Source organism: Natator depressus, chromosome 11 (genome assembly GCF_965152275.1).
Source record: "Natator depressus isolate rNatDep1 chromosome 11, rNatDep2.hap1, whole genome shotgun sequence".
In the NCBI taxonomy this organism is placed as follows: domain Eukaryota; kingdom Metazoa; phylum Chordata; order Testudines; family Cheloniidae; genus Natator; species Natator depressus.
In genome coordinates, this window is record NC_134244.1 from 67,515,470 (window position 1) to 67,541,127 (window position 25,658).

Here is a 25,658-nt window from a genome sequence, read left to right on the forward strand (position 1 = left end):
AGACATACCCTTAGTAGCCAGATTCCATACCAGTATTCTTAGGTGGTTACAAAGCATCACCACGTCCATCGCAGAGCAGAAACCAGGAAGTTCTGAGCTTTCACCCTCTTCTCTGCCTCTGGCTGGCCATATGGCCTTTGGTAAGCCCCCAGCCCCAAGGGGCACCCAGGGCAGGAGTTGTACCTCACAGAACCCCTGGCTTTGTGGAGGAAACAATGTAAAGCAGCGGCAGCCCTTCACTGTCACTGAAAGCGTGCGGCAACACGTCCAAGGAAACGCCTGCCCTAGTCTTTCCCCCGCTGCGATGAGGGCAGTTTACAGCAGCATCTTCGTGTCCAAGTGGATTCACCCACCCTGACAATGTGCTTCAGAAGCCAGAGTCTGATCTTTTTAATAAGACATCCAATGGCACTCTGCCTTTGCTAGCAATGAAAGCCAGCGCATTCACACCCCTCTCAGGCAAAACCACGTTCCCTCTCTAAAACCGCTTTAGGTTTCTTAATTCTTTACTAACTCTTAAAGAAAAGTACATAAATCCCAACCAAACAAAACTCACAGCACAATGAGATGCAGACCTACGCCTGGATCCATCTGGGTAGGGGTCCGCACCCACGGAGAGACATAGTAGGCCACATCTGCAGCTGCTGTAAATCATTATAGCTCGATTATAGAGCTGATTGGGCACTGGAATGCCAGTTCCCCAGGAAATTCCAACATTTTGACAGTTGTTTGAGTTCCAAATTGGAACAAAAAGTCAAAAAATTTGAAATGTCCTGCAGAATGGAAATTCCAAAAGAAAAAATTGATTTGGAACCATCAAAAGGTTTCATTTTGATTGAATGAAAACACTTTGCTTTGATTATGCTGAAACATTATAAATTATTATCGATTATATATAAAACATTAAAATTAATATTTGAATAGAATATAAAAGTGTAATCAAAATACCTTGAAACAACAAAGTCTAAAAAGAAACTTTTCTACCATATCAAAATGAAATGGCCCTTGGCCATTATCTTTGAAAACTCGTGGCGAACGGGGGAAGTCCCGGATGACTGGAAAAAGGCTAATGTAGTGCCAATCTTTAAAAAAGGGAAGAAGGAGGATCCTGGGAACTACAGGCCAGTCAGCCTCACCTCAGTCCCTGGAAAAATCATGGAGCAGGTCCTCAAAGAATCAATCCTGAAGCACTTACATGAGAGGAAAGTGATCAGGAACAGTCAGCATGGATTCACCAAGGGAAGGTCATGCCTGACTAATCTAATCGCCTTTTATGATGAGATTACTGGTTCTGTGGATGAAGGGAAAGCAGTGGATGTATTGTTTCTTGACTTTAGCAAAGCTTTTGACACGGTCTCCCACAGTATTCTTGTCAGCAAGTTAAAGAAGTATGGGCTGGATGAATGCACTATAAGGTGGGTAGAAAGCTGGCTAGATTGTCGGGCTCAACGGGTAGTGATAAATGGCTCCATGTCTAGTTGGCAGCCGGTGTCAAGTGGAGTGCCCCAGGGGTCGGTCCTGGGGCCGGTTTTGTTCAATATCTTCATAAATGATCTGGAGGATGGTGTGGATTGCACTCTCAGCAAATTTGCAGATGATACTAAACTGGGAGGAGTGGTAGATACGCTGGAGGGGAGGGATAGGATACAGAAGGACCTAGACAAATTGGAGGATTGGGCCAAAAGAAATCTGATGAGGTTCAATAAGGATAAGTGCAGGGTCCTGCACTTAGGATGGAAGAATCCAATGCACCGCTACAGACTAGGGACCGAATGGCTAGGCAGCAGTTCTGCGGAAAAGGACCTAGGGGTGACAGTGGACGAGAAGCTGGATATGAGTCAACAGTGTGCCCTTGTTGCCAAGAAGGCCAATGGCATTTTGGGATGTATAAGTAGGGGCATAGCCAGCAGATCGAGGGATGTGATCGTTCCCCTCTATTCGACACTGGTGAGGCCTCATCTGGAGTACTGTGTCCAGTTTTGGGCCCCACACTACAAGAAGGATGTGGATAAATTGGAGAGAGTCCAGCGAAGGGCAACAAAAATGATTAGGGGTCTAGAGCACATGACTTATGAGGAGAGGCTGAGGGAGCTGGGATTGTTTAGTCTGCAGAAGAGAAGAATGAGGGGGGATTTGATAGCTGCTTTCAACTACCTGAAAGGGGGTTCCAAAGAGGATGGCTCTAGACTGTTCTCAATGGTAGCAGATGACAGAACGAGGAGTAATGGTCTCAAGTTGCAATGGGGGAGGTTTAGATTGAATATTAGGAAAAACTTTTTCACTAAGGGGGTGGTGAAACACTGGAATGCGTTACCTATGGAGGTGGTAGAATCTCCTTCCTTAGAGGTTTTTAAGGTCAGGCTTGACAAAGCCCTGGCTGGGATGATTTAACTGGGAATTGGTCCTGCTTCGAGCAGGGGGTTGGACTAGATGACCTTCTGGGGTCCCTTCCAACCCTGATATTCTATGATTCTATGATTCTATGAAATGTTTTGACGTTATTAAAATAGTAAAGTCAAAATGGTTCATTTTGACACTTTTCCACCTTAAAGTCTGTCAAAATCAATATGTTCCCATGAAATGTTTCGGTTTTGACAAAACTGCATTTTCTGATGGAAAACTGTTCAATCGAAAATTTTTCAACCCGTTCTACTAGACTAAAGCAACTAAAGTTACACGGATTTGCACCAGATGAGGATTTGGTCTGCTGATTTCATTGGCGCTTCCCATGAGCACAGGAGTCCTCTTGCAGGATTGGGGCCCAGAGGAATACAACCATGATCCCTGAGATGCAAACATGACATGCTTAACAATATTCATGCGAGAATGTTCATTGAAGTCAATGAGACTGCTCATGTGAGGGAAGGTAAGCAAGCACTTAAGTGTTTGTAGGATCAGGGCCATCATTACCAACACCAGGCAAAGGAAATCAAACTTACATATCTTGCATTTTCTACTTTAAACTTCCAGAGGTTTGTCTCTTTTACTTATTAATTTTTGTACAGGAAAAACCAGCACAGGAGCATGAGATAATGGTAAAAGCTAATGACAAACACAGAGCCAGAGGCTCAGTTGGTTGTAAACCCACAGAGAGAAGCTGATTTACACCAGCTGAGGATCTGGCATGTAATCTATTGACCAATACACTTCTCTACCTTTTCCTTATTCTCTTTGATTGGCCATTCTCCAACCCTGGTTAAAATGCAATCTTGGCATAAGAATATGCAACTCCCATTTGGAAGTTACGCCAATTTATACCAGGACTGAATCTGCTCTGCTAACTTACTCATTGGCTTCCTACTACTGCTGTCCTTAATTAATTTCATCTTACATGTCTACATCCTGTATTTCTGGTTTTTAGTGCTTCACTTTTCCACTTCACGTTCTCTGTATTCACCTTCTACCTTGCAGCACCTGCCAACGTTTATATTCTGTACTACAAGATGGATGGAGTCTGAATGGTTACTTCTCAGGCCTTAAAAATGTTTGCTCCTTGCCATTTAAGAATATTTTTCCTCCCCCTATTCATTCTTTATTTGTTTCAGGCAACTTTTATGACCTTTTGGTCCATCCGCCCTCTCTCCCTCCCTCACAGAACTACCACTTTCTTGGGGTAAGAAACTTCTCTTACTCTCAACTTTGCCATATCATGCCCTCATATTATAAACCTTATCAGGTCCTCCCATGCTCCATATATAAGACACGTGGACTCCATAGAACACTCAGCCTGTCAAATAGTGCATTAAACGTATTTGCGGATAAATTTGTTCATTCAAAAGCACTGTGTTTAATCTGAATGGTATTTTGTCATTCGAAACTCACTAGATGTCTATTGTCATTTATACAGTAGTTACTAAAATTTTACAAAATGCATAGTAAAAATATTTACATGAAAATTGACCTTGTTGGACTTTTCCACACAAAATGTTTAAATCTGCTGGGCATGCCATCTTCTCCCTTACCCCAGACACCATTCCCTCTCTCACTCTGTGCTCCCATCCCCATCACATCCCTCCCTTATGCTGGCAAGGAACTGTGACTTTATTTCCTGGCCCAGTCATATGGCCATGGTCAGGAAGATAAAGATCAAGACCCCTGTCTCATGACACATGACTCCAGTGGCTAATGTTACACACTTTGTGAAAAACATCAACTCCGTGCCTCCAGCCCAGTGCTGCTTGGTGAGGCTCCAGAATTTGTTGTTCCCAGCTTCAGATAAACCACACCCCAAACTAACATTAAGCCAGTTCATAACTTGGCGGTTACATTCACATCAGCCATTGTTTGCTGTTGTAGCCTCTCTAAGCTCTCTCAGTGTTTCATATGCACCGTCACTGTTTGGATCAGGATGCTGGTAATACACACTCCACCACATTTTCACAAGCACAGATTCTACCTCATGTTCCTCCATTGAGAAATATTCATTTGATACAGGCTAGGGCTACTTCTAGATATATCGTTGCACTTTTGGCTCTGCAACCTACACCACCTCGTCTATTTAGTTTATAACCAGGAATTGGGGTAACTCATTAATAATTCTCACCTCACCCTCTTCTCAAATTACCAATTATATTCAGGTCTTATTGAGAATTTCTGCCAGGGCACGTCATGAGGTGATAAAAGGGGGCTAGGGAGTGAGGAGAGGTTAGAAACCACTAACCTAATACCGGTGTTCCAGCGAGTCCATTTTTGCTTATTTGCCTTCTCATGGACTATATAAGAACGTGTAGCTTTTAATTCAGACTGCTGCATTATGTGCTTCTTCTTACACTACTGAATTATTCCTCCTTGTTCAACTTCTTCCTTCCCCCTGCCAGGACTGTAGTTACTGTCTGATTGCTTTTTAATGGATATATCGTTCCAGTGGTACTTCTGCCATCTTCCTTAGAAGATTTCATTGTGTGACTTGAAAGCTGCTCAGAACTTCCCAGTCTTTCCCCAAATCCATGTTTATCCCTTTAATTGGTGACTAAAACTTAATTGTGAAGAATAATTTGACAAAACTCTGTACCAAATGCAACTATTAACCTCCGGGCCTGGCATCCGACTGTTTATTAGAGTGCAATTGGCAAAGCTAAAGAAAAAATTGGAAGTTTTGTTCAAATATTTGCCCATCCATGTGGATGCTTCTCCCAACCTTATCCAGGGAATCCTGACATGTTGGACCTACAGAAACAAGATTCATCTGCTTCCAGCTGGGCTGGACGTTGTACAAGAACAGCCTCTCTAATTTTATTTTGGCACTTCCACATCCAGCTGAAACCCAGAAATGCAGAACAGTGGGAGAAGTGAAATATAATGAAAGAAAAGTAGAATATCCAAAAAAAGATTTGGTTTGAAGTTTTCAATGGTAGTTGAATGGGATCAAAATCCTTATATTATCTGAATCTATACACCCATGTCTAGTATCAACTAGGTAACATCAACTGATCCAGATGAGTCAAGATCTGAACCTTCCCAAATTAAAGGCAACTATTCAGCTAAAAGCACCAGTATGAATATGAGGTTTCAATTTACTCCATTATAAGCACGAGGGCCAGACACTAAAGAAGATCCAGAATTTCCTAAAGTTTGGGGTTTTCAGATCCAGGGCCTTGGAGCAGGCCTCTCACAGGCTGAATGAGAAAATACTGAAGTGCACAAAAATGGAAAGAAAGTTAAATGAACTCCTTCAATCCTTAGAAAATATCTGAATCTCGCTCTGGATAGAAGACTGAGGTTATTCCTATTTTACCAAATCTCATTTGCTTATCCCTCCTTTATTTACCGGTACATTGAGTGATGAGGCATTACCCCAACACTATCAACATGGGGTAAAGAGTCTTGTTAAAATATTGACCAGTTCTGCCCTCGCGACAACTATGTGGCCTTTAAGGACAACTGACATAAGAGCCATTGGCATCTCTCCGAAATGTAGCTCTGACACCAAATATACATATTAAAAAAATCAAATAACTTCAGAATTATCTGCTGAATGACCCAATAACTGGCTGGTCCATCCCTAGCTTTATGAATCTGGTAATAAGATATTGCACATGAATACAGGGAAAAGGATCTCAATAAAAATGTTTACCAGCTGGTCTCTGCTGCCAGCAGTTTAGTGTATTGTGACATATTGACAACAGAGTTGTTGGCATCTCTCCAAAAGTCAAGACTGAACTTGGCCCAGAAGAAACAAGCAGGCGTCACCAACTGATAAAAATTTTACCATTGACTTCAATGGGAGCAGAGTGAGGTCGGTGCCGACTGCTTTTAGAAATCCCACTCTGACTAAGGCTTTTCCCCTTCATTTTCACAGCCACGATATCAGTGCCATCTGTGGTTAGTCTCTGAGGTGCCACAAGTACTCCTTTTCTTAGTGCCATCTGTGGCCAGCTGGCTCCCACTTGGTCTTCTGCCTGAGCACAGTCTGCTAGTAGCCTCATACCAACCATTCGTTGTGGTGATCTCAATCCAGTGCCTAATGGGCAGGTCTCCACATAGCAACAGTCACCATCAAAACCGATACTAACTGGCAGCCTGTCCCACAGAGATGCCAGGGCTCAGCTCTATCGGCTGTCCCTGTGTGACAGTTTTGTATCAGCAAAGAGAGAAGGAAACCTGCAACATCAATGAGCCCTGAACTAGCTCCCTAAAAATGTGATGGGGGTTGCCACATTCTTTAGCGGGAGAACGAGGTAAACTAGTCTGAAAACACAAAACAAGTTTTCTAAACTATAGATTCCAATTCTCAGGTTCGGTTGAACTGTGCTTGGCAAGGGAACCAGGGCAGGGAGCAAAGGTGGCCTTAAAGACCCAATCTAGCCAGCTGATCCTGAGGCAGACTCATCCCTTGGTGCAATTTATAGCCACCTGGACTGCTAGGTAGCAGTTATTGACTTGTCTGCGTGCTGTCCTTCAGGGTGCTTGTGATCTGCTTTGCCCTGGGGCAAAAGTTCTTCCCTCCTGTGTCACTAGAAGTTTTTTTAAAGTATTGTTTGTTAAAAGAAAAACTTCAAAATGATCAAAAATGTAACCTTTTATCAAAGCTTTCCAATACAGAAGAGAACATGAAGCAAGGCCCTGACCCACAAAAGCATTCAAGCACGTGCTTAATTTTAAACACATGTTTAGTCCTATTGCCTTCAATGGGATTACTCATGAGCTTAACGTTAAACACAGGATCATGCCCTTAGTGTCTGGAAGCTCATTTAGCAGCTAATTTAGGGATCATGAGTGAAATCCTGGCTCATTGAAATCAGCCGCAAAACTTCCACTGACTTCAGTGGGGCCAGGATTTCACCCCATGAACGATGCTGCATTGGAAGTGCAGGTTTCCACTGTACCACCCATGAAGTCAGTGGGAGTTGAGGATGCTCAGCACCTTGCAGGATCCATTCTACTCGTGTTCAGATATGATCGTCCTCTCTGTAGTACCTGAGCGCTTTCCAGATGCGCCTTTGTGACTCGCATCTGTCACCTGGGGTTCTTTCTTTCTCTCTTCCTAGCCCCAGAGTGAAACTGTTCAGGGCTTTTTAAATGTCTGTTATTTTAAAAATGTAACATATGTATCTGCTGCTTCTGCTACACTAATAGGACCCTGTGTAAATCCTGGCTCATGTGCCACAGGCAAACTGCACAACCTCTACTTTTAAACGGAGTGTGGCATTTTCCAGTACTAATCTGATAATCATTATCTCATGCCTTATCATCTCCCTCTTGAGTTACTAATTTAGCCCCAATCCTGCAAGCAGTACTCCCCTCTGAGGCCAGTGGGAGTTCCACACTCGGTGGGCTTTCATTGTCCACCCACCCAGTCCTTGCTCATGGGTAGCACAGCCCTCCCGCTTTGTACGTTACAATACAAAGGTGTCTGGGCAGAGCTTAGACTCAAGACTGGCTTTCAGCACAAGGGTCATCTTTCTCTCTGCACTAGACCCTACCCCCGAGATTACAAGTGTCAAAACCAGGGACATGCTGGATGATGGAAAGTGGGGCAGGGAGGAGAGCATTCTTCATGGAGGGCCCCCAGATGAGGAACCCTTTCAGGGCAGAAATGAGGTACGCTCCTGACACATTAAGAGCACACAGTGCCTGGTTCTGCTTTGTGCACAGGCCTTTCCTCGGCGAAGCAGGCTGTGAATCAGCCCAGTGACATCTCCTTTGTAAACTGTGTCGAGCACGATTCCTCAGAAAGTCCATGTCATTGGAAGAGCGGAGCTTATGGTCTAACTGGAGAGCGATGTACTTGCACTTGGCATTACAGTGATGGGTGCATTGTAACTGGGCAGCTAAGTAAGAATATCAAACAGTTGTTTGAATCTGGTTGTGGTTTTCAAGACATCATGCACTGAATAGAAGACGGGGATCAGTCTCCTAAGGAGAGCATATACTGAGAATAGAAAGATGTGAGGGGGCAACTGAAAGGAAAGGAAAGGAGCAGAATAAAAAGGTGGAGGAGAGGGACAGGAAGGTTTGGTGGGGTCGGGCAAGTGCCAGTCAGGGCGAGGAGTTTAATTTATGTTCCTCGGCAGACCGAGTGGCTTGAGCCCTTAGGGATAGATTCTATCTTGTACACGTTCCCATGACCTGTAAAACCATCTGGGTTGCCTGGATGGCGCAGAGTGATGTTTTTTCCATAGTTACTGTACCAACTAGTTAATTTTTCCACTCCAAGAGTGAATATTTTACTAGGCATAGCAAATAATGTACCTGACCCATTTCAGCTTTTTTTCTGTTCCTGAATTATCTGTGAACAGCACATTATTATTACAATGTGTACTGTTGTTGCAGCTAGAGGCATCAGTCTGTGCTAGGCACTGTACAGATATGCAATAAAAAGATACTCCCTACCCCAAAAACCTCACAATCTATTTATTCATTATTGAACATTAGTCACTGAATTATTCCAGATCTGCCGATTTCATATGAGCCTGTCCTATGGAGAATTTGATATTAAGATGTGAGCTGTGTTAGTCTTGACTGGACATAGTTGCAGATCTCATGGTACTTTTATGTTCTTAAACTGAGGTTTTCCGTGAGAATCTTTAAGCATACAAAAGTTGGTGTCTGAGAAGCTCGTTCTATCTCTCTGCAGCTTATTCTCTTTCCTGACTGTGCTAGCTACATGTAATAATCTGTCCATCGCTACGTGATTGTAAACAATTCCTTACCTATGCTTAGTGACTGCATCCTTAAAAATATGCACTACAACTGGTCAGGAAGCATGGGGTGCTGTAGCCCTGCCCCTGACATTTCTCTCATATTCCTTGTCCTACTCCCGCCATGCACCCTACATCACAACTTGCAAGGGGGTCCTGAGCAGGCAGACTTATGGCTGTTTCTGTGGTGGCTGCACCAAGGGAATCCTGCCTTGGCCAGATACAGGGGTTTTAGGGCCCTTTACAGTGCTACAGTCCTTTTCCGTACTGTAACAGGGCCACAGCAGGGAGGAGGATTTCACCCCAGATTTCCAAGTGTTCCTCTGCAACTACAAGAACTAAAAACCTACTTTTTTACAAAAATAAAAGCCGAGCACGTAGTCACATGACTCTCAGAGGTGAAGCTTTACAACAAAACAGCAAATATTGCTCATCATATGATAAAATCCCAAGAGTTGGCAACACTGGTTATGTGCAAACCAAATGGAATACATTTAAGACCAGATCTTCAGCTGGCATAAAGAGGCAGATCTCTTTCACCTATTTACACCAGCTAAGGGTACGGGCCCAGATCCATAGAAGTATTTAGGCTCCTAACTTCTGATTACAGTGGAAGTTAGAAGCCTAAATACCCTTGTGGATCTCAGCACGGGCCATTAGCTTTGTACTTACTTTCTTTGCTGAATAGAATATCAGAGTTGGAAGGGACTTCCGGAGGTCATCTAGTCCAACCCCCTGCTCAAATCAGGACCAATCCCCAATTTTTGCCCCAGATCCCTACATGGCCCCCTCAAGGATTGAACTCACAACCCTGGGTTTAGCAGGCTGATTGTCTCATACTGCCCTCTCTCCCTTTGTTTATCTAGGGGGTTATATTGCCCCCCATTACAGTAGTACCTGAGAAGATCTCAATGGGGAATATGTGTAAACCCACTTTCTAACTATGAAGGTAATATGAAAGACCTGTAAACAAAAATAACCTCAGAAAAGCAGACATTTTGTATGCAGCATTCCATACCTAAGGAAATTTCATCTGGAAACTATAAAGAATTGTACATGTAAAGGAACCAAATACTTAAAAGTAATATGTCCGTCACTGAAATGGGAACTAAATCCCAAAGACATAGAAATGTTCCAGTTACTTACAGTTTGGTTGTGGTTCCGGAGGGAATCTGATTCGGACAATAGCCAGGATTATAAAAACAATCAAAGGCCAGGAAATTAAGGTGAACGACCAAAGCTATAAAACAGGAATAAAGGCATATTTGTTATATTGGTGGTATTGGTGAGCACCAGCACTTGGTTAGAAAGTACAAGTACCAATATGAATGTATCATAAATAGTATGCTGTAAATAGTGGTTGTCTTGTTTTGAGAGGCCGTGTTGCTTTGGGCTCGTCTTCACTATGAGCAAAATTGGCACTGCTGCAATCGATGCAGCGGCATCGATTTAGCCGGTCTAGTGAAGACACACTCAATCGATGGAGAGCGCTCTCCCATCGATTTCTGTACTCCACCTCAACGAGAGGCAGAAGCAATGTCAGCGGGAGGGCATCTCCCGTCAACATAGCATAGTGTGGACCCCGCGGTAAGTAGATCTAAACTACGTCGACTTCATAGAATCATAGAATATCAGGGTTGGAAGGGACCTCAGGAGGTCATCTAGTCCAACCCCCTGCTCAAAGCAGGACCAATCCCCAATCAAATCATCCCAGCCAGGGCTTTGTCAAGCCTGACCTTAAAAACCTCTAAGGAAGGAGATTCCACCACCTCCCTAGGTAACGCATTCCAGTGTTTCACCACCCTCCTAGTGAAAAAGTTTTTCCTAATATCCAACCTAAACCTCCCCCACTGCAACTTGAGACCATTACTCCTTGTCCTGTCATCTTCTACCACTGAGAATAGTCTAGAACCATCCTCTTTGGAACCACCTTTCAGGTAGTTGAAAGCAGCTATCAAATCCCCCCTCATTCTTCTCTTCTGAAGACTAAACAATCCCAGTTCCCTCAGCCTCTCCTCATAACTCATGTGTTCCAGACCCCTAATCATTTTTGTTGCCCTTCGCTGGACTCTCTCCAATTTATCCACATCCTTCTTGTAGTGTGGGGCCCAAAACTGGACACAGTACTCCAGATGAGGCCTCACCAATGTCGAATAGAGGGGAACGATCACGTCCCTCGATCTGCTCGCTATGCCCCTACTTATACATCCCAAAATGCCATTGGCCTTCTTGGCAACAAGGGCACACTGCTGACTCATATCCAGACTTGAGTTACACTACCAACGTAACTCAAATTGCATAGCTTAGATTAACCAGCAGCTGTAGTGAAGACAAGCCCTTAGTAGCTAGAACAGGGATACGGAAAAGTAGGGTTCTACTCCCATCTCTGCTGCTGGGTGAGCTTGGGCAAATCACTTCGCTGCTCTGAGCCTCCCCATTTGTAAAGTGGAGATGAGGATAGTGACCTCCAAGTGCTTTGACATCTACTGATGATAAAAACTGGGTATTACTATTATATGTACACTATTAAAAACCAGGTAGTATTTATAAGGGCAATAGAATTGCAAAATGACCTTAAGGTGATTCACTTGGAAATACCGAAACACAGGAAGGTTCATCTCTTAGATGGAGATAATGTTATACACCTTGAGATAGTGCTAGATAATAGTAATGGCAGGAGTGTAAAAGTTCCTGGGATGGTGGATATTATGCCAGAAGTCAAAGCGTGAGAGGATTGTTTTACTGTCAGCTGTGCTCAAAGCCGACCCATTTTAAACATATTTTTCAACAATATTCACAATTTTTAAAAAAAGATATTATCCACACAGTTTTCCAAAAGGTGATGAAATGTTCTCTTTACTGAAAACCCAGAGTTAGGCCCATTGCCTAGGAGCCTGATTCGTCTCTGAGATCCATCCTCCCTCTGATGGTGTATCAGAGGAACTCCAGCAAGGCCAATGGGGCATGTGGACTTACGCCTGTGTAACTGACAGCAGAGCTGATTTCTAGGAGTGAGACAGAGAGTCTTTGCATTGTCCAATGCGGGAAACAACTCCACCAAACCAGACACAGGAAAATGCTCCTTCCCATTCAGCGGCTATTTGCACAGTTTCAGCATTCAGCAACATTTGAGCCTGTACAGACAATTGATTTACATGCCTTTTCATCTCTGTGCTATTTAGAACACCAACGTGTCACTGAAAATAGTATCTTTATCATCCTTTTATATTATTACCCACTTTCTCCTCCTCCCTTGCAATCAAATCTCTGATGCATGTTGTTTAATTAAGAATACCTTGTGCACGTACACACACACACATGCAGTATTTCTAATGTAAACTCCTGCAATGTAATTGCAGGCCAGGGTGTTGGGAGGAGCACAAGAATCAATGAGAGATGAATAAACACTGCTGCTTATGAGGAGGCTAGGAAGATCTGCAGGGCTGCTGGGTGCACCATGGTAGGAAATGCATTCTGAGTTTCTCTCTATAGACAAGTCCTTGTTCCTTAGAGTTTGGGGCCAAAATGGCCCCATGTTCACCATCCTCGAGAAGTTTCCCCTTAGCAGCGCTCTTTTGACAGAATTAGATTTAGCTGCAGACATAAGAACGGCCATATTGGGTCAGATCAAAGGTCTATCTAGCCCAGTATCCTGTCCCCGACAGTGGCCAATGCCAGGTGCCCCCGAGGGAATGAACAGAACAGGTAATCATCAAGTGATCCATCTACTGTCGCCCATTCCCAGCTTCTGGCAAACAAGAGGCTAGAGACACCATCCCTGCCCATCCTGGCTAATAGCCATTGATGGACCTATCCTCCATGAATGTATCTTGTTCTTTTTTGAACCCTGTTATAGTCTTGGCCTTCACAACATCCTCTGGCAAAGAGTTCCACAGGTTTAATGTGCATTGTGTGAAGAAATACTTCCCTTTGTTTGTTTTAAACCTGCTGCCTATTAATTTCATTTGGTGACCCCTAGCTCTTGTGTTCTGAGAACACTTCCTTATTCACTTCTCCACACCTGTCATGATTTTAGAGACCTCAATCATATCCTCCCTTAGGTGTCTCTTTTCCAAGATGAAAAGTCCCAATCTTATTAATCTCACCTCATATGGAAGCTGTTCCAGACCCCTAATCATTTTGTTGCCCTTTTCTGTACCTTGCACTCTGCCCACCTGGAGCTAGCGGCAGGATCAGGTCCTTAGTTCAGACAGTGAAAATACCAGATATGGCCATGTTCCTGCATCAGGTCCTCCCAGCATGGACCTCTGGACCTCTGTAGAGCCCCACTGACTTCCGTGGAACTCCACCTGTGTGCCCAGGGTCCATACTGGTGGATCCCGATGCAGGATCAGAGCCTTTGACTTCAGCTGATGCAAAAATACAAGTTTTCACTTCCAGCCCCTCCTCCTCTCTCTACACATGTCACTTGCTCCCAAAGGCTTTAAAAACTACTGAACTCCCCTTCCCTCCATTCCATTGCCTCATTCTCTCTCCTCACCCCTCCAGCAGCTTCATTTTCATACTCACAGGCTGCCTCTTGACGCTCAGCCAGTTTTTCCACAGCAGGATCCGCAAGTGCTGAAAGAGTGAAGCCATCCTTGGGAGAGCTCAAGCAAAAGCAGACGAGCCGCTTCCTCTCTCTCCCCTCAGTCTCAGAAAGCCAAAACTTATGCTCTGACCCAACCAGATTTGCTGCGTCCAGCATACGAGCCCCTTCCTCCTCCCCACAGCATAGCTTTGGAGCAGCTACCTCAGCCACTCGTAGCTGCTGTATTCTCAGTAAATCTAGCTCCCTTCTCCACTGCAATAGCTCCTAGCAAAGGCAACAGGTTATTCTTCTAATGGTGAGGAGACAGACGCAGCAGCCTGTAGTGGCTTGTGTTAATTATAATATCCAGTCTCTCTTAACTGTGCTTTGTTCAGTCCCTGAGTGATAAAATGGGTGGCATTCCAAGATGCGTCTGCTGAAGTTGCTACATGCCTTGATGAAACTACCTATCTGCCCACACATAGCACCTGAGGAAGAGGTGTCATAAAAAATTCATGACTCGGCTGCTTGCCAGGCCCGTATGACAGATCATATTTCTCTGCGCTCCTTTAATACACACGCAATGGCTGGGAGTCAAAACCAGCAGCAGTGACATGTGCATTCTTTGCTTAGCTGAAGTCAGATTAGCTGTGTATACATGGGGGTTCTCTATCAAATCTCAATTTAACGGAAATTATGATAAGAATGGAAAGGATGGAAAAATACATCCATTGCCTGTAAAATTCAACCACCAGGGACTGATCCAAAGGCCCAGATTTCTAACTTGGGCTTCCTTCCTGTAGGCTCAATCATGCAATCTTCACTCAGGCCAAACTCTCATTGAACTCCATGTGACAGATGCAATGGAATGAGAATTATGCTGCAGGATTGAGCCTTTTGTGAGGTTAATTCAGATCACAGTGTTATGTAAACATCATTTTTTTGTTGGTGAATTTTCCTGCTAGTAGCTAGCTAACTAGGAAAATTAGACAGATAGCTAGATAGATAGAAAGGTAAAGCTAAACAGCACAGTGGACAGCATCACCTCATACAACACATCTAGCATGTATGAACAACTATGAATTGTGGAACCGATATGTAAGTCACTACTTGATAAGCTAATGGAATAGCTCAACAGTTCAGCCAGTGGAAAGATCTGAACAGCTCTGATTCTATGTAAAAGAGGGCAACTGCACACACATATACATGGGTACCTTGCCTGGTAAGGCTGAGTTCATTCTCAAATAGCTACGACTCAGTCCCATAGTCAGGAGTTGGGAGAACAGCAGTGCAGTTAAACAGTGAGTGGGATTTATCTATTATAGTCTAAGGCCACTACTAAAGAAAAGTTGAGAGTAAAATCTTTGACCTGAAATCATTCTTACTACAAAATCTTGAGGATTTTCAGATAAAATGGGACACACACATACCTTCTCACTCTATCAAACCCATAACCTAATCAGTAAGGTTTGGAAATAAAGTTGGGCCATAATCAAAATCAGTTATCTGAATTCTCCTAAAGTCTGGGGCTTGGGATACCATGGGAGCTGGATTTGAAATACTCCTTGTTTTAGTTTTGCAAAGTCTATATGTCAAGCAAGTCTACCAAGTAAACCAAGACCACATCCAGTTTTGCTCATCTCCACATTTACATATAAGTCACTATGATTGTTAGCGACCTGAATAAATGTGGATTTGGGAATAGGACCCATCTATGTATTGACATTTTTGTACTACACCGATCACCACATGATCTGGATACCTCACACAGTGTTCATAACCATGAAAGTCCCTTCTTACCAAAACCACAGGCTTCTAGCTCTTGAATTAAAAGATAGTCTTCCATATCTGTTAGATTAGAAGTATGAGAGAGTTTGTCTCTTTTGGTGGTTGAAGACACAAGATTTCAAATTTCCAAGAATTCAAAAGCTTGTTTCTTTCACCAGTTCAATAAAAGATATTACCTAACCTACCTTGTCTCTCTCATATCCTGGGACCAATATGGCTAAAAGAACACTGCAAGCACATTAAAGTATGACATCTATCTCTCTTTCTAGTCAGCCACTAATCAGCTGTACAGTTCCAAACTGATACACACTCAGAGCTATGATGCAGTATTGTGGGAGCTTCTAAGCAGTCAGGAAGTTGCATAAATTCACAGATTCTAAGGCCGGAAGGGACCACTGTGATCATCTAGTCTGTTCTCCTGTATAGCACAGGCCAGAGAACTGCCCCAAAATAATTCTTTGAGCAGATCTTTTAGAAAAACATCCAATCTTGATTTTAAAATTGTCATTGATGGAGAATCCACCATGACCCTTGGAAAATTGTTCCAATGGTTAATTACTTCCACTGTCACTCATCATGGTGATGAGTGCTGTAGAAATGGATTGGTAAATAGGTAGATTAGACTGGATTTAGCTCCAGGAGTGGGTTGTTTCCTTGCTGAGAGAGAAATGAATTGACACAGGATATTTAATCCTAATCTGTATTGCTTTAAAATGTGTACACTTCTGGTGATAAATTTTAGATATACCACCTTATAAAAGCACATCTTATAATGCACAAGGCCAGAAATCCAGCAAGCAACACTGTGTCAACTTCCAGTTAGATGGTTTGTGTGTCTAGTTGCTGTAAGATTCTGCTTGTTTATTCCTTGTTATATACAGGTGTCATTCAGTATCACTCATGCCCCCTCTCCCCCTCAGCTGGTCTTGGTGCCAATCAAAACTACCTCCAGGCTGCAGCTAATCTGGACCTGCCCCTTCCCGAGAGGAAGCCAATTTGAAGCTCAAGAGCTCAGCCAAATCCTTCCACTTCAGAGAGGACTCTTCCCTGAGATAATGAGTACTACAGACTCCATATCAGGTGTGACAATGTGATAACAATTGTCTAAATCCCGACCTTTACTGCATTTAAGCATGGAGTGCTCTCCCCGGTCAGTAGAGCACTATGCTTATCACAGCTTTATTCCACACTGTGGCTATACTAAGTAGTAATAATAATATCTGCAGCATCCATACTTCAAGAGACGTCTCCTAACTCAACTGGCTGCGCCCCTTGGAAAATCAATGGGTTTTTTTTTCCATTTCCCCTCCTAAAAACGGTTGTGGTTGTGTCACTAGTGCAGGATGCAGGTTACGTCTCCGAAAAACAAAACCCCAAAAATACCCGTCAGCCACACTCAGAGCCTGAGGCTCTGAGATTTGCTGCCCCAGGGTTGTTTTTTCCCCCACAGTGCAGATGTGCCCCTTTGTTCTACTCCCCATGGAGCTGCAAGAATGGTTCCCATATGAGGGTCAACAAGAAAACCAGCTTGCGATGCTTCCCTAGGGAAGGCTCTATGTAAAATTGTTACTCTTCATAAGCTTAGCCTTCACCATGCACTGTGCTTATGTCTATCAGCATTCTCTAACCAGTCAGCAGGCCAGTGTTCATATTTAGGTGACAGTCACATTTGGAGGGGAGAGCCTACGCTTTAGATCCGCCATAGAGCTGGGTGAAAATTTTCTCCTGAAACTTTTTTTTGTTGAAAAATGATTTTTGACAAGATGAGAAGTTTTGCAGAAAGTAACAGCTTTCCTTGAAAACTTTCAACCTCTTACTGGAAAACCCCAACCCAGAAAGTTTTCAGCCAAAAACTGAAAAAAATATTAAATTTTTGGTCAATTTTTTCCCGGTATCCAGTAGTTTGGGGATTTTTTTCCCCAACAGTTTTTGGACATTTTTTCCAGTTTTGGGTACTTTTCCTCTTTTTTAAAAAAATCATAATTTTCCATGGGAGACAAAAAAACATTTTCCAACCAGCTCCACTGATTTACCAAATATGGTTATAAACCCACTATGATTATGAGGCTCCCCATTCCCCCATCCCACCCTAAGAGTCAGAAGATACAAGAGTCTAATCCTGCCTCTGTCACAACACTTCCCATCTAACCTTAGGGAAGTAGTTTACTCCATCTGTACCTCCATTTCCCCACTTATAAATCGGGAGTAGTAACGCCTACATCCAAGTCCTGTGTTGCTTAACTAATTAATGCTTGTGAAGAGAGCTGAGGTGCTGGGGTGGAAGATGCTATGTAAGTGCAAAGTATTATTATTCCTCTCCTTCAGGGCTTGACTGGGCTGCCACTGTACATTCCCCAGCCCAGCTAGGACGTGTCCTCTGCATTGCGATGTCACTGGATTACCAGGCCAACCTTGAGATCCTGTGTATAATATCTCATTTCTCTGCTGTTCAGGGTTGAACAAAACACCTTCACTGCAGGGATTAGAGCCTGGTCATAGGTGTGATTAGAAATAGCCTGATTGCCCTTGATCAGTGTCTGAATGCATTAGCAGCTCCCCAGTGTTTTCACTGCCCTTAAAGGAAAGTGGTCTGTGGGCTGACAAAAAGTCTGACCCAGTTTTCCATCACGCTGAGTCGTAGCCTAGCACTTTGCAGTGTTCCATTTAATCCTCCTGCAGAAGAATATTCAAAATAACAGGCCAGATGCTCAGGTGGTTAACACCCGCTGAGGATCTAGATTCCTGGGGGTCCAAGCACAAAGCTCTGTGGTGACCTTAACAAAACAATAAATGAAACTGGATTTGATCAGACAAGGCAACATTGTCAAACACGCCCTAAAATGAGAACATAACCTACAACCGCCTACATCCAACTCTACACATATAATACGTAACGCCAACACATACCAACACCATTGTGGCCTTCGCCTCTATGAATTTTGGCATGTATAAATGGGGAGAGAACCCCAGCTACTCAGTGGAGAAGTTAAACACAGTTTGCAGTGTTGTTGTAGGTCTCAGGATATGACAGAGACCAGGTAGGTGAGATAATAGCTTTTATTGGACCAACTTCTGTTGGTGGAAGGTACAAGCTTTCGAGCTACACAGAGCTCTTCTTCAGGTCTGGGGAAGGAAACAGAGTTGAACACCATGGAATAAGCTGCAGGATTTTTAGTTTCTTTCTTTTTTTTCCTCTAACAATAATTACAATACAATCTTGACTGCCTGTTCCAAGGCAACGTGCATGCAATTTTGGTTACGACTTCTCGCCTCGAATCTCTTTCAGCAGGAGTCACCCCCTACCTAACTCAGACAGTCTTACCAAGCTCTTCTGGGCTAGCTGGCAAAATGGAAGGATGTTTTTAGGATGGGACAGGGCAACAGAAGGGACAAATCAGCCTTGCCCATGAGTTATTAGCATCGCTTAATGAGCTGGTTTAATTGTCACTGAGACACCCACATTTTACACTTGCTGAAATAAAAGGGAACTTTATAATAATGTCATGGAACAGGGGGTGAATTCAACATGCAAAGCCTGCCTTGAGCCTCATTTCCTGTCCCCCACCTTTTATTTTATCATTGGGCCAATGGGTCTTCTCTCCTCTCACTAGAAAATTTGGGAACTCACGGGGGGTGAAAAAGATATTTCTGCCACACTTGAGCCAGCTTTGTGACTTGCAAAGCCAAGATGACAATTAAAAAGGCCCTCCCCTCTCCTTACTTTGGAGCCGGTCCTAACGGCCAGAAACAACTGGAAGAGGTAGCAGAGCAACTACAAGCCAATGGCGTTGAAATAACAAAGATGGAGCTGTTGCCTGCAGAAGTGATGCGTCTTCCCTGCAGAGGTTCGGAATGCTGTGAGGAGGAGTGTGTGCGTTCAGGAACTGTGAAGGAGATACTCCAAAGACTTTAAGGGACCACAGCCCAGAAGAGCTCACAATGCAAACAGACAGGGCAAAGGATGGGAAGGGGAAACAGAGGCTCAGACAGCTTAAAGAACATACCTCTGGCCACCCACAGAACAATTAGGAAGAGGATGAAAAGTCCCCATTACAGCTGGGCAAATAACTGATTCTTTTTGGTTCTCTGCTCAAACTGAAAAATTGTGGAAAACATTTATTTTGTGTCAACCTGAAATGAAAATTTTGTGACGACATGAAAAAGTTTAAAAAAAAAAAAGTGTTTCGGGGCAAACAAAATGTTTGGTTTGAACTGAGATGAAACATTTTGTTTCCCTCTTTGAGATTTTTTTTAACCTTTTAAAATTAAATAAAAACAAAATTCAAAACCAAATGTAATTTTAAATACAAAAATCCAAACAAAAATGTCAAAATGAAACATTTAGATTTTGGGGGATCTTTTTTCCCTGACCGAAACAATTTGATGAATTCAACACAAATTCGTGAAATGTTTTGGGAAATGGGAATCCACATTTTTTCACACACACAAAAAAAACGTTTTGTCCAAAAGATGTTACCCAGCCAGCTCTAGTCCCCACTTCCCAAATCTGTGCACAGTTGCCCACTACTCTATGCTGTGAGTAGAAAAGTGTCATTTGTGTCTGTGTCAACAGCATTTTCTAACGCTGGGAATACAACTCTAATTTTAACTATGTGAATGAGACTCCAGCATGGCGAACTTCTTCTTGTCCGATTGCCATTTACCAATCTGACTCCATTACTCTCTTGAGCTGAATAAATTCCAGAAATAGGTGCATTTGCTCTGGGGGGCAAGGTAGAAAGGGAATGGAGTTATGGCTTCACCATTCAGCGCTTTGCCAAGGTCTTATGAGGCAAGAGTTTAATTGCTCCCTTTTGGTATTCACTCAAAGACTTATTTAAAAAGAACATTGTGATTGGGATAATAATTGTCTCAAGCAAATTTATATCCTTCATTCCTTTTTGAACTGAGTCCTCAAACACTCCCTGTGGGAGACAGCCAGAGGGTAACTTGTTGAAGAGCAGAAGAGAATGACGTTTCTGCCATTCTGGGTTCAGGTGCAAACTGCTGATTCTGATTTCTGATTTCACTCACACAGGAGTGAAAAGGAGAATCTGTTCCTGTGAACATGGAGATGCGCAAGGAGTGGGGAAAGCGAGTTGCAAACACATCTGTGAGTTCTGAAGCATGATTCAGTATAATCCAGGTGTGCACTTTTTTTAGTTATTACTATTATTTATATTATGTAGCACCTAGGAGCCCCAGTCATGGACCAGGACCCCATTGTACAAACCCAGAACAAAACGATAGTTCCTCATCCAAACAGTTGTTTGTCTTAGTTTGCTTTCCCACAAACATTCACACATCTGGATTTTGTTTGGGAAGTTTTTATTCATGCAAATACAGGTGTCTGTGCATAAACTAGTGAATGCAAATGAGCATCTTCATGTTCCATATACTTGCCTACTTGCCCTAAATAATGTAGCTTTATGTGTTTGGGACTGAGAGCACTGGAAAGTAGTGAGAAACTAAGGGTCCCTAGGATTCCCAGGGAGTGTGTACTCAGGTTGCTAACCCATGCTGCCACATCTACATTACTAGTGTTGCCTGTGCAAACTAGATGAAATCTAGCACTGGTTGCATACCTGAGCTACAATCACACCGCCACTTGCACGGTAGGCATACCCTAGAGAGCTAGCAAGCCCAAATAGGAGAGAATGAAACAAACTACTGAGTGGTCTTCACTGGTGTTCATGCCAAAGGCCGAGCATGTTCTTAAGTTCTCTGTTGGAGCAGCAGCAGAGTGCTTAGCACCTTGCAGGACTGAGCCAACACTACACGTGTCATAGCACGAGAGCATGTAGTAAGGTGTCCATTGCATGGAAGTGACCCTAACTATCCCTAAATTCACAGCCTACACACGATTGTAATATTCTTTGTACAAAACATGCCTTGTGAGGTATCGTTGGAAATTTAATAACTCAGTGATCGTTAATATCCTGGCACGATGCATGTATGTAGTGTGTATTAAGAGTTATGGATACATGCTGGAATGAGGACTAAAATGTGTGTAAGCCAGGTATGTCAGAGGGCATTGGTAAACAGATCTGCCCTAGACAAAGGAATGTGTATTTGGTTCTCTGAATAGTTGTCAGGCAGAGACAATGAAGGTCCAATAACTATCAGGCAAACAAAGAAATCAAGCTAACAAGTGGGGAAGGAGACAGCATGGCATCTATGCCCAGCAGGAAAGAGACACTGGGTCTCGGTTTTAATCTTCAAAGAATACATTGCAAAGGTTTACTGGTCTATAAAGATGCAGGGTGGGGGCGGAACCACACGTGATAAGCAATTGAATTAACTGACTGTATACAATATTACTGTAGTATAAAAGTGTAGAGAGTGAGGTCTTTTCTGAAAGCTACTGATACCATGGTGATTAATATCATGGTACAATGCCTATATTAGCACTGTATGAGGAAATATTGATACTTGATCTATATTTTGAAGTCTGTGGCCAAACAGGGTGGACATATGTACCGGTCTCCTATGTAAATTAAGCATGGTTGAATCAAAATAATGGAAGCCCCATTGACAGATAGGTGAATGGAAGCACACAGGAAGGGGAAAACAGCATCCTGCCTCTTGAAAAAAGGCATTGAACTTTGGAAGATATAAGTAAAGATAAGCCATATTTGGCACCCATCACTAGACAGACACAAGAGGCCAGAGTTCTTGGAAGCTGAGAAAGATGGGTCTTTGGCCAAGGAGGGGTTGAAGTTTCTGAAAACTGAATATAGGTGAGGAACCTGCTTAGGCAAAGATCTTTCACCTAGGAAGACAAGGGAAGCCAGCACCTTGTACTTCTGTGAAAGGACCTGACTGAGAGAAAGTCCACCATGACTGGGAAGAAGAATGACTGGTGAGAGAAACCATCTTCAGCAAAACTTGTACCTTGCTAGATTAAGTTCTAGACTTTTAGATACCTGTTTTCACTTTGATTTGTTTGCAACCACCTTTACTTTTATTCTTTACTTGGCATCACTTAACCTATGTCCAATTGTTAACAAATTTGTTTTATTTTCAGTATAAACCAACTTAGTGCTGTGTTTAAATAAGAAGAGTATATTTACTCTCCCCTGCCACACACTTAAATTAATAAGCTGTGGTGGGCTTTTGTGCCTGTAGAGAAACAAACAAAACTTATTTCTGAACTGTCCAGGAGAGGGCTGGACATTGCAGAGCACATGGTTTTGGGAAAATTCAGGACGGGGAGCGTGTTGGGGTCACCCTACTAGTAGTAACCCAGGCTGGTCGAAACCAGCGAGCATGACTGGTGTGTGGATGACAGGCTGCTGGGGTCAGAGTTGCTGGACCAGGGTTGTAGCTATAAACAGACACTCAGGTGATGGCATGCATGCTTGCTGCTGACTGTGAACGTCCCAGACAGGGAGTTACAGCAGTGAAGCATATGAGGCAACCAGGGTTACAGGGGAAGGGTGACTCAGACTCTCACTGGTCTGGATTCCACCCCAAACCCTGTGACAGTGGTCAACTACTGAAACAAGGGAATCAGTGTCTGGAGACAACTGTTCTGTAGAACCACCTCTTTACACTATCCAGGGGCTGTACATATGACCCAAAGGCCTCATAGTCACCCTTGAGGATCACATCAAAGGGGTGATGTCAGCCCTGCCACCATCATCAGGGAGATAGGAAGCAGAGTGCAGCAGAGCCAAGCAGAGAGAAAGGGTCCAGGGAAGGGGATCCAGTGTCATGAGAACAGCCACAGATATTACCCAATATGAATGTGAGAAAAGGAATTGCAATAGTGGCTGGTTATTATGGGCTAGTGAGGCCAAGTCCCACCTCTAATGGGTGTATACATCACTGGTGTGAAGAGACCAGGCTTTTAAAATTATCTCTGGTCTATTTTACCCAGTTCCAACGCAGTGAATCCAGATGCTACTTCAGCTCTCTGAGCCCCTTTGCAGCATGGCCTCTGCAGGGGGGTTGCCCAGACAGAGCAGTTCCGAGAGCCAGTTTGATAGGGAATTGAAACATCCAGAAGCAGTAAGGAGGAAACGGCACTGTAAGCAAGGAAAAACTCTTGAGTCACAAATATATACACATGCATGGCAACACCAAATGGGCCCACTTCTGTGCTTAAAATTAAGCACAAGCTTAAATACATGGCTGAATCAGGGCCATAATCTCTGAGAAGCTCTCAGGCCTGGTGAGTGATGTTCTACCAGATGTGCAAAGGCACTAAACTGGCTGGTGCGACCCTTAGCTTTCCCTTGCAGAAGGAAGGTAGAACAGTCCTGCAAATGCAAAGACTTCGGCCAGCAGGCAAGGGAACCAGCACTGAAAGAGCCGCACTCCACCTACCATGGAAAAATGTGTAGTGCTGCTGTATACATGCAGAGACTAAACCATGAAGAAGCTTAAGAGGCAGAAGGTGAGCAGTGGTTAGGTGCCAGCAGGGGCTTGGAGGAGGAGAGGGGTGAGCTCTGAAGGCGGCCATTGGAGCATAATCAGATTAGCCAACATTCCAAAAAAACCACACCAAATGCAGAATGATTTGAAAGATATCTGCAGGGGTTTGTTGTGTAACAGTCTGACTGGCAAACAGGCCACATTCTGGAGTCCTAATTTATATTCCATTGTTGAGATTGTTACTTTGATTTCAGAGTGGCAGCCATGTTAGTCTGTATCAGCAAACAGAATGAGGAGTACTTGTGGCACGTTAGAGACTAACAAATTTATTTGAGCATAAGCTTTCATGGGCTAAAGCCCACTTCATCAGATGCATGCAGTGGAAAATACAGTAGGAAGATTATATATATAGTGACAAAGTTCCTCCTCTACCTTGGTGGGTCCTGCGCTTATTGGCGGATTTTGCTCACCTCAGAGATTCATGGCAGCCCTCAGTTTGGCCACTTTCATGGCTCAAATCTTCCGTTCACTCAAATAACCTCATCACTGGCCAGCATGGGGAAAAAAAGAGTAAGAATAATCCCCGCAGTTTCTGCTGATCCACCATGTGGGTCGGGGACCAGCTCAGAGACCTTCACCTCTGGTGGAAGCTCCTGTGTTGGGTCAGGAGTTGGGAGGTTTGGGGGGAACCCGGGCCCAGCGTCTACCCCAGGTTTCAGCCCAGGACCCTGTGGACTGCAGCTGTCTAGAGTGCCTCCTGGAACAGCTGGGCGACAGCTACAACTCCCTGGGCTACTTCCCCTTGGCCTCCTCCCAATACCTTCTTTGTCCTCACCACGGGACCTTCCTCCTGATGTCTCTTAACGCTTGTACTCCTCAGTCCTCCAGCAGCACGTCCTCTCACTCCCAGCTCCTTACGCGCACACCTCGCTAACTGGAGTGACAGCCTTTTTAAACCAGGTGTCCTGATTAGCCTTAACTAATTCTAGCAGCTTCCCAATTGGCTACAGGTGTCCTAATTAGCCTGCCTGCCTTAATTAGCTCTAGAAAGTTCCTGAGTGTTCTGGAATAGTCCCTGTTATGTTACCCAGGGAAAAGGGACCTGCTTAACCTGGAACTAATGTATCTAGCTTCGACCACTCTCTTGTAGCCATCTGACCTGACCCGGTCACAATATATATATATACACACACGCACACACACACACACAGAACATGAAAAAATGGGGGTTGCCATACCAACTCTAATGAGACTAATCAATTAAGGTGGGCTATTATCAGCAGGAGAAAAAAAAACTTTTGTAGTGATAATCAGGATGGCCCATTTCAAACAGTTGACAAGAAGGTGTGAGTAACAGTAGGGAGAAGATTAGCATGGGGAAATAGTTTTTAGTTTGTGTAATGACTCATCCACTCCCAGTCTTTATTCAAGCCTAATTTAATGGTGTCCAGTTTGCAAATTAATTCCAGTTCTGCAGTTTCTCATTGGAGTCTGTTTTTGAAGTTTTTTTGTTGAATAATTGCGACTTTTAGATCTGTAATTGAGTGTGCAGGGAGGTTGACGTGTTCTCCGACTGGTTTTTGAATGTTATAATTCTTGACGTCTGATTTGTGTCCATTTATTCTTTTGCGTAGAGACTGTCCGGTTTGGCCAATGTACAGTGTACATCGTTCTTTTCACTTGGATTTGACACCGTCTTTGATCAGATTTCAGCATTATACAATGGTAGACATCTTATTTGCACAATAAAAGTCTCTCTCTGCATTCTTACATTCGTTGCAAAAAGCATTAACCCTCTGACTGCTGCATAATCTACCAGT

The 25,658-nt window shown here is 43.5% G+C and overlaps 1 protein-coding gene across 1 annotated transcript in view; it reads right to left on the reverse strand.

The window, feature by feature from the left end:
- The window catches only part of ABCA12 (ATP binding cassette subfamily A member 12), a 125,272-nt gene extending 111,533 nt beyond the window's left edge, over positions 1 to 13,739 (reverse strand). The window contains exons 1-2 of the mRNA XM_074966903.1: positions 13,671 to 13,739; positions 10,287 to 10,380 (exon numbers count right to left, since the gene is read on the reverse strand). Coding sequence (XP_074823004.1) covers positions 10,287 to 10,380; positions 13,671 to 13,739 — 163 coding nt within the window. The remainder of the gene's footprint in view (positions 1 to 10,286; positions 10,381 to 13,670) is intronic.
- Between the last annotated feature and the right edge of the window lie 11,919 nt (positions 13,740 to 25,658).